The 7920-nt window shown below is 41.9% G+C and overlaps 1 protein-coding gene across 1 annotated transcript; it reads left to right on the forward strand.

Moving 5' to 3' along the window:
- The first annotated feature begins 3073 nt into the window (after positions 1 to 3073).
- Positions 3074 to 3964, forward strand: LOC148106129 (protein FAM200C-like). Its single transcript, XM_087851800.1, has one exon. It carries the CDS (start codon positions 3074 to 3076, stop codon positions 3962 to 3964), a length of 891 nt encoding a protein of 296 aa, XP_087707926.1.
- The last annotated feature ends 3956 nt before the right edge of the window (positions 3965 to 7920 follow it).

A 7920-nucleotide genomic window follows, 5' to 3' on the forward strand; every position in this document is an offset into this window, starting at 1 on the left:
CAAAATGGTAGGAAAAAAAACTTTGCAAGCCAGAGAAAGACTTTTCCCACAGATCTGAGGTGCAACCTGGAAGCAACAGGCCTGCAGCAGCTAAAACTGGACACAATGGTGCATGTGTAATTGTGTGTCAATAAAGATATAACAGATGAAAACCAGTTAGCGTCTGTGGAAAAGTCAAAACAAATCCTGACGACTGTAAAAGTGTCTGAAAAAGAAGGGAGTTCCTCGGGCTTTGGGAGAAATTCTAAGATTCCCAAGTCCTCCAAAAACAGCTAAGTGTATGATCCAGGAAATACCACAAAGACATAAAGTTGTGTGAGGAGTTGAGAGGCTTCATGTGTAATTAGCTCTGCCTGTCCACGCTCCACTTTTGAGTTCAAGTTCTTGGATGTATGCACCAATTCTCAAACAAGAGGTAAATATTTCAGTGTGACCGTAGAGCCAAACCTTACATCTGACTTATTTCACATAAATAAAGATACTCAAGCAAATGAGATCGATCAGCTCTCCGTTTTTCACATTTATCAAAGCTGGTTGAACGCAAGTTGGATTCATATCTAGAAACGTCTTTGATTCGCTTTTAGTAAAAGAAAACATTTTTTTCCCTTTGCTTTAAAAACAAACAGTGGCATTCTTTCCAATCGAGTCTACCGTATGTGCAGGCGCATATTTCTTTCCCCTTTCTCTCCCCTCCCCCCCACCAATTCCAATCAATTCCTGATGGAATTACAGCATTATTCCATGGAAACTGCCTAACATGAGCAGGTGTTTCAGACTCTCGAGCTGATTGCCAGGCAGAGCAGGCCGGGGTGCAGCTGACTGTTAGCGCTAATGTGAAGTGACAGGGCCTCTGAAGCTGGGAATGGATTCATTGTGCTTTCCAGAGCCGCTCTTAGAGTTATCAGGTTAACCACAGGTTAAATCGGAGAAAACACTTAGATCCAACGTTGGTGTTTTTTTCTGCCTGACAAGCCAAACTGCAGTTGATTAAACATCAGTGTATTTCATTGCTAAATGCACTTTAAACACTTGATGCTGTGCTAAATCATAAAGAGATGAAAGTAAAGAAGTCTTGGTCAGGACTGCCAGAATAAAGCAAAAGGGTTTATTAATGATATATTCATCTTAGGAGTGTATTCAAGTGAATCATTTTTCAAGATAATACTTTTCGTTGCATACAAATTAATGATGGATGCTATTTCTACTTCAATTATAACGCAGTATCTATGACACACATTTGTCTGTTTTATGCGTATTAAAAAATACCCATAAATCACACGCTGAACAAAAACAGTTTTTCTTTCCACATGTCTTTCCATCCCCTTTTTAATTTTTTTTGCATCTGGCTTTCTTCTGTACGGCAACGCCAAAGACACGAGAGTATCAACTTTGATTTGACATCCGCAGCAGGTGATTTGAAAGCACAGACGCACTCAATAAATCCAATGAAGAACATGTTCACAGGCAAACAAAATGTCATCAATTCGACCAACTACCAGGTTTTCGATCGAAAACAGAAACCAGCAAGAATCTTGCTCACATCTGTTTCTTGTGACGCCAGTCCGACAAAAGACATGAAATCACTCGCTAGAGAGGCAGAGTGGGTTGGAGGGAGAAAGAGAAAGTCAAGGTGGTTCTAATAAGAGAGCTATAGATAACCCTTCATTTATCTGAACTAGGCCTCAAAGAATGTTAAATTCACACCACTGGTGAAAAGAGTCTTCTTTAATGAAAGCTGATACTTCTATCAGTCCTGGGCATCATCATCAGCTGTAGGCTGTTTTTAGCCAGCCATGCAGACAGCATTAAGGGTAAACACATGCAAAGCCTGAACCTGCAGTCCCTGCACTGAACCCCTGAAAGGGAATAACTGAACAACTGCCATGGCAGCCTGGACGAGGAACAGAGACAGGACCACATCTGTTAGGCTCATGACTCCACCGAATGCAGCTTGTGCCCCTGTGCAGAGAGAACAAAGTTTAAAAGCGAAAAGTCACATCCACCTTCAGACTTCTTCCACTTCGCCCCCTCATCGAAGCCCATCCAGCTCAAATAAACCCGCAGTTCATCCCCCAAAACATGATATCCCCAATAAAGACCATGCTGTTTTGGAATCTGACTGTCGGGACAATAGTATACTGCAAAGATGACAGCACCTCTCAGTTTAAACTTCTTGTCAGCATTTAATATCGCAAGGCAGAGGGCGTATGAGTGAAACCTTATGGTCCAGGTGCATCCGCAGGACAGTGTCACACTCAGATTGAGGCACAGGCAGAGGAGGCAGACAAAAAAATGGGCTTTTGTGAGGACAATGAAAAAGCCATGTGTCTGTGGGTAGCTGCAGATCCCAAGGGTCAGAGATGTAAAATTTCATAATGTGGAGATCACTCTGCAAAACCTAAACAAGGCAGATTTTAACCTTAGTGCTCTCCTCCTCTGGAAAATGCTTCATGTCTGGACCTCTGGAATGTGTTTATGGAGGGCTGTCCACCTGACAAAACCATCGCCAGATATATGAACTACTGTCACAACTCACTTCAAAGGTTATGCTTATATCTTCCGAAGAAGCTACCGCTGTGTGTGTTCTGTCTCCATCATCCTAACATTAAACTCAACAGAAGGAAATGTACTTATCACCACAAATAGAAACCACCAGGCCATTGTCTCTGTTTCCCACAGCCTGGTAAAGTCATCCACTGTTTATTAGTATTTTAGGGTAACTAGTAAAGTTACTTAGCATCACTGCTAACAATAAGGGGCACATCATTATGTTTGGGTTACAGCAGTGGTTCTTAACCTGGGTTCGATCGAACCCTAGGGGTTCGGTGAGTCGGTCTCAGGGGTTCGGCAGAGCCTCCACCGCGGAGGTCGCAGAGGTCCAGCCACACCCGAATTATCGTGTAAATTTGTGATGACACGCCCCCTTCTGGCCATCACTGGCTGCAGACGATCATGCTACACTGCTTGGCCAATCAGGGCTGCAGGGAATGTAGCGCGCGCAGTAGTCAACGTGTGAATGTCGTGGTAGTACTTCGTGTGATTTTTTTTAAAAACATTTTAATCCATACTAACTATGTCGGGCAAAAGAAGAAAGTGGTCGGACGAATATGTGCAATATGGATTCACATGTATCACGGAACGTGATGGGAGTGAGCGTCCCATCTGCATGATTTGCAACGCCAAGTTGAGCAACTCTAGTCTCGCACCGGCAAAACTAAAGGAACACTTCTTGAAGCTGCATGGAGACGGGGAATACAAGAACACAACACTTGCTGAATTCAAGGTGAAGAGAGCCAGATTCGATGAAAGGCCCACTCTGCCTGCTCTTGGATTTGTACCCGTTAGCAAACCGATCCTCACAGCATCGTACGAAGTTGCTTACCTGATCGCAAAGCAGGGCAAGCCACACACCATTGGTGAAACACTCGTGAAACCAGCCGCGTTAAAGATGGCAAATCTGATACTCGGAACAGCGGCCGAAGGTAAATTATCACAAATTCCTCTTTCAAATGACACCGTCAGCGACAGAATAGAAGACATGAGTAAAGACATCTTGGCTCAAGTAGTCGCCGATCTGATTTCAAGCCCGGCAAAATTCAGCCTTCAGCTCGATGAGAGCACAGACGTTGCTAATCTAAGCCAGTTTACTGTTTTTGTGCGCTATGTGAAAGATGACATGATAAAAGAAGATTTTTTATTTTGTAAGCCTCTTACAACAACAACTAAGGCAGCCGATGTGAAGAAGCTTGTGGATGACTTCTTCAGAGACAACAATCTTTCATGGGACATGGTTTCTGCAGTTTGTACGGACGGAGCTCCAGTCATGCTGGGAAGAAACTCTGGTTTTGGTGCGCTAGTAAAAGCCGATGCACCACACTTTTCAAAAAAAGCTAACGTTATGGAAACGACGAACAGAGAACAACAACTTTGCAAACTTCCCCCTTCTGGACAACTGTGTAAGTAAGGTCGAAGATGTGTCTGGAATCGGAGATATTTCTGTATCCACGGAACTGAAGCAAACAATTGCAACGCACTTAGATGAGCTTGCAAAGTCTCTCGACAGATATTTCCCTACAAGAGAGTCATATCCAGCATGGGTGAGACAGCCGTTCACGTTTGCTGTTGAGACAGCAGATGTCAATGATGAATACCTTGACGAAATCATTGAAATTCAGCAGAGCCAGGTTCAACAGCAACTCTTCAGAACAACAACGCTCTCAACGTTTTGGTGTCGACAAATGGACAAGTATCCAATTATTGCTAAGAAAGCCCTGGATTTTTTTATACCATTTGTTACAACATATCTTTGCGAGCAATCCTTTTCGACGATGCTGGACATAAAAACAAAGAAAAGGAACAGACTTTTCTGTGAAAATGACATGAGACTGGCACTTGCCAAGGTGAAGCCACGCATATCTGAACTGGTCTCTCAAAGGCAACAGCAGAAGTCACACTGATTTGCAGGTATGTAATTTGTTGTAAGTTCATGCATTGTGTTGGTTTTGTTCTTTGAACAAGGTGATGTTCATGCACGGCTCATTTTGTGCACCAGTAAAAAACATATCTATGTCTTGAATTTGAAAAAAATATATATATATTTTTCACTAAAGAGGGGTTCGGTGAATGCGCATATTAAACTGGTGGGGTTCGGTACCTCCAACAAGGTTAAGAACCACTGGGTTACAGGCTATGTGTGGGTAAAAAAAAAAAAAAAAAATGTGATCACGACTACACTGCTAGATATTTATTGGCAGACTAGCTCTGTCCTGATCCTTAGTGAATTTTGGAAAATTTTACACTCCAGATTATCATTATTATTATTATTATGTATCTTGTAAACCCTTTATAAACCGGAACAAGTAGTAATACTAACTGCAAGGATTACCTACAGTGCAATATACAATCCCTTTATAAGGTACAGCTGTTCAGCTGTTCATTAACACAAACATCTAGTCAGTCAATCACAAGTGGCAGTCACTCAAGTCAGAGGAGAATGGATAGACTATTAGAAATGATAGGAAGACAATGGTAACCATTCATTGCAACCAAGGTATGCAGAAGAGCATCTTTGAACGCAAAAACAAATTGAATCTCAAAGCAAATGGGCTACAGCAGCAGAAGACAACACTGGGTGCCACTTCTATCAGCAGGAATGAAGGAAAAGGAGGCTACAATTTACACCAGCTCACCAAAACTGGACAATAGATGTTGCCAGGTCTAATAAGTCTCAATTTCTGCTGCAAGATTCAGATGGTAGAGTCTCACTTTGGTATAAACAACAGGAAAGCATCGATCCATCCCGCCAAAAGTATCAGACCATGTAATAGCTAGGGATGGGTATCGTTTGGGTTTTATCCGATACCAGTACCAAACCGGTACTTTGAAACGGTGCCGGTGCTTAAACAGTGCTGGAACTGGTGCTTAAAGAACGAAGAACACAAACTTTGTCCAAAAACCTCTCATGTTCAGCTGTTTTTTTGTAAAAAGATAACAATGTTAGCCTTTTCTGCAGCTATAGGGGATTTATGGTATCACTCTTGGCTGGAAGCAGTGCTTAATCAATGGGGGGGGGGGGACACCAACTTTGTCCAAAAACCTGTCATGTTTAACTATTTCCCACTTTTTCTTTGGTCATTTTAGCCTTTTTGGCCAGGGTGAAGGGAGTATCTGCCATCAAACAAGAAGACAGCCGCATGTAACTACTACGGTGTTTGTAGTTCATATAATCAATCTCGTATATGGAGAATTGGAGGAACTCTTCTAGAAGCTTCTTATAAGCCTCCAATGAGAAAGAGACATTGAAGGGCTCATAGGGCCCTTACATGCGTTAATTTAATAACGTGGTTAGCCTACTCAACGTAAATTACACACGAACAACATTAAGCTACTCACGCAGAGAAGAACGGCTGCTGCTGCCATCATCATCCGTCATCATTTCTGCTACACTGGCAGGGCTAGGGGCCAGGACTCTCCTCTTCGGGTTTTTGGGGGATGTTGCTAACTCCGGGACTGATAACAGGCAACCCACCCGCAGTAAATGTGCACGGTGTGAGGTCTCGCAGCAAGCTATCAAATACGGTGCATTTCTCGGCTTTTAAAAAAAACGCTATGAGTCGCCAGGTGTTTCATCAGATTCGAAGTGTTACCTCCTTTACACAGTATCACCTTAAAGCACTTGTTGCAGGCTGCTGAGTTCGCATCTTTTGCTGTGAAGTACAGCCAGACTTTTGACCGCTTTGCCTTGGGCATTTTTAATCTGTAGCTCTAAAAGAACGTACGTACCTGGGCCCGCCTACTATCCTCGGAAACGTAAAATGATTGGCTGGAATCTAAAGTGTATCACAGCTCAGGGGGAAAAAAGCGCCGAAATAAAGCACCGAAATGTGCGCTGCTTTTCGGTCTGGTTACTACCGTTTATGTCATGGCACCGGATACCGGTACCCATCCCTAGTAATAGCACCTATTTAAGTAACTGGATAGTGTACATGGAGAAGCTGTCTCTTTGTTTTAATGTTACATTGTTTTCACTGCTAAATTTTAGTGTATTGCACCAATGGGTATTGGTAGTGTATTGCTTCCCATTCAAGTCCATAATGTGAGCTACAGTGGGTACCATTGGGCAAATATGTTTTAGTCAGCAAAGAAAGATCAAAAACATTAAATTTAGACACACTCTTTTTTCCTATATCTGTGAAAAACTGTCAGTCCACTGTTTACCTCAGCTGTCAATGCTAGGTAAGAAGTGTCACCTTTATTTACTCTTGTTTACTCTTTACTCTTATTTATTCTTGAGGAGGCTGTACTTCATGAAAGGAAACAGAGATGCTCACTTCTAAACTATGACACACGTTGACATTTGATATCCTCAAATGTCAGGAAGTGCTGCTGTTTTTGCCGCTGTTAGCTTATGTTTGTTTCTGTTAACTAGCCCCTGTTTGCTACTGTTAGCTGGGGTTAGTGAAACTGTCTTTGAAGTGGATGTAGTTTTGTTGGACCAGAATGTAACCAAACTGTTTGTCACAGGGAAAGTTTGATTTTTCGTACACTCAAACCTAAGAATAATGTTAGCTTATAACTAGCTATTAGTTTTTAGCTAGCTTGCTGTCAGCTGTCCGGAGATGTTGCATGTCTAATCTGCTGACAATAAATAAGTGCAAAAATGAACAAAGGAACAAATGAGCATGTTAATACATGTTTTCATGTGTTAGAGATCTGAGTTCAAAACTCAAAGACGGCACCTGCTCACTTCAATAAAAGTTGTGCTAAAATGGTTTGTCTTCTAGGTTTCCTTGCATTGACTGAATAAGAAAATCAGAATAAGATCCATAAAGCCCACGATGTTATGTAGTTTCTGTCTATGGTGAAAAAACTCATTATAAGATAGTTTTGTTAACTCAATTAGCTAACTAGCTACTGAACTAAAAAAAAATCCTACCAGGTCTAAGTGATACAATTAACTCTGTACCCTCACACACCCATGCACACATTCACTTTGCTCTTTTCTTCAGTTGCTTGAGCTCTCTGATGAAACGGCATTTTGTGAGTAACACATCACTCTGAGGCACAAAGGTCTATTTCTGTCTCTCTCTTTATATACAAAGCTGCCTGCTGCCTCTATGAAATGCAGCTGTTGCCTTTACTAGAGCTGAGGGACCATGATAATTAATAACCTCACTTGTGCCTCACACGCAAAAGCCAATACGAGCAAGTTTAAAGTCAAAATACACACAATGCCATGACAAATTGTTCCATTTTTCACCCATGAAGTTACTGTTTTGGTTTGCAATAGCCAGCAGTGTCTCGTATTCACTATGGAGAGCTTGGCATGGAGTTGATGTTGTGTACTCTGTGTTGATTTGTTTAAGGTTTTTGGAAACGCAAAAGAAAGTTCATGATATCAGAGGATTTTAGAGGGATGCT

This window comes from Neolamprologus brichardi, chromosome 2 (assembly GCF_056152115.1).
Source record: "Neolamprologus brichardi isolate AB-2024 chromosome 2, ASM5615211v1, whole genome shotgun sequence".
NCBI lineage: Eukaryota > Metazoa > Chordata > Actinopteri > Cichliformes > Cichlidae > Neolamprologus > Neolamprologus brichardi.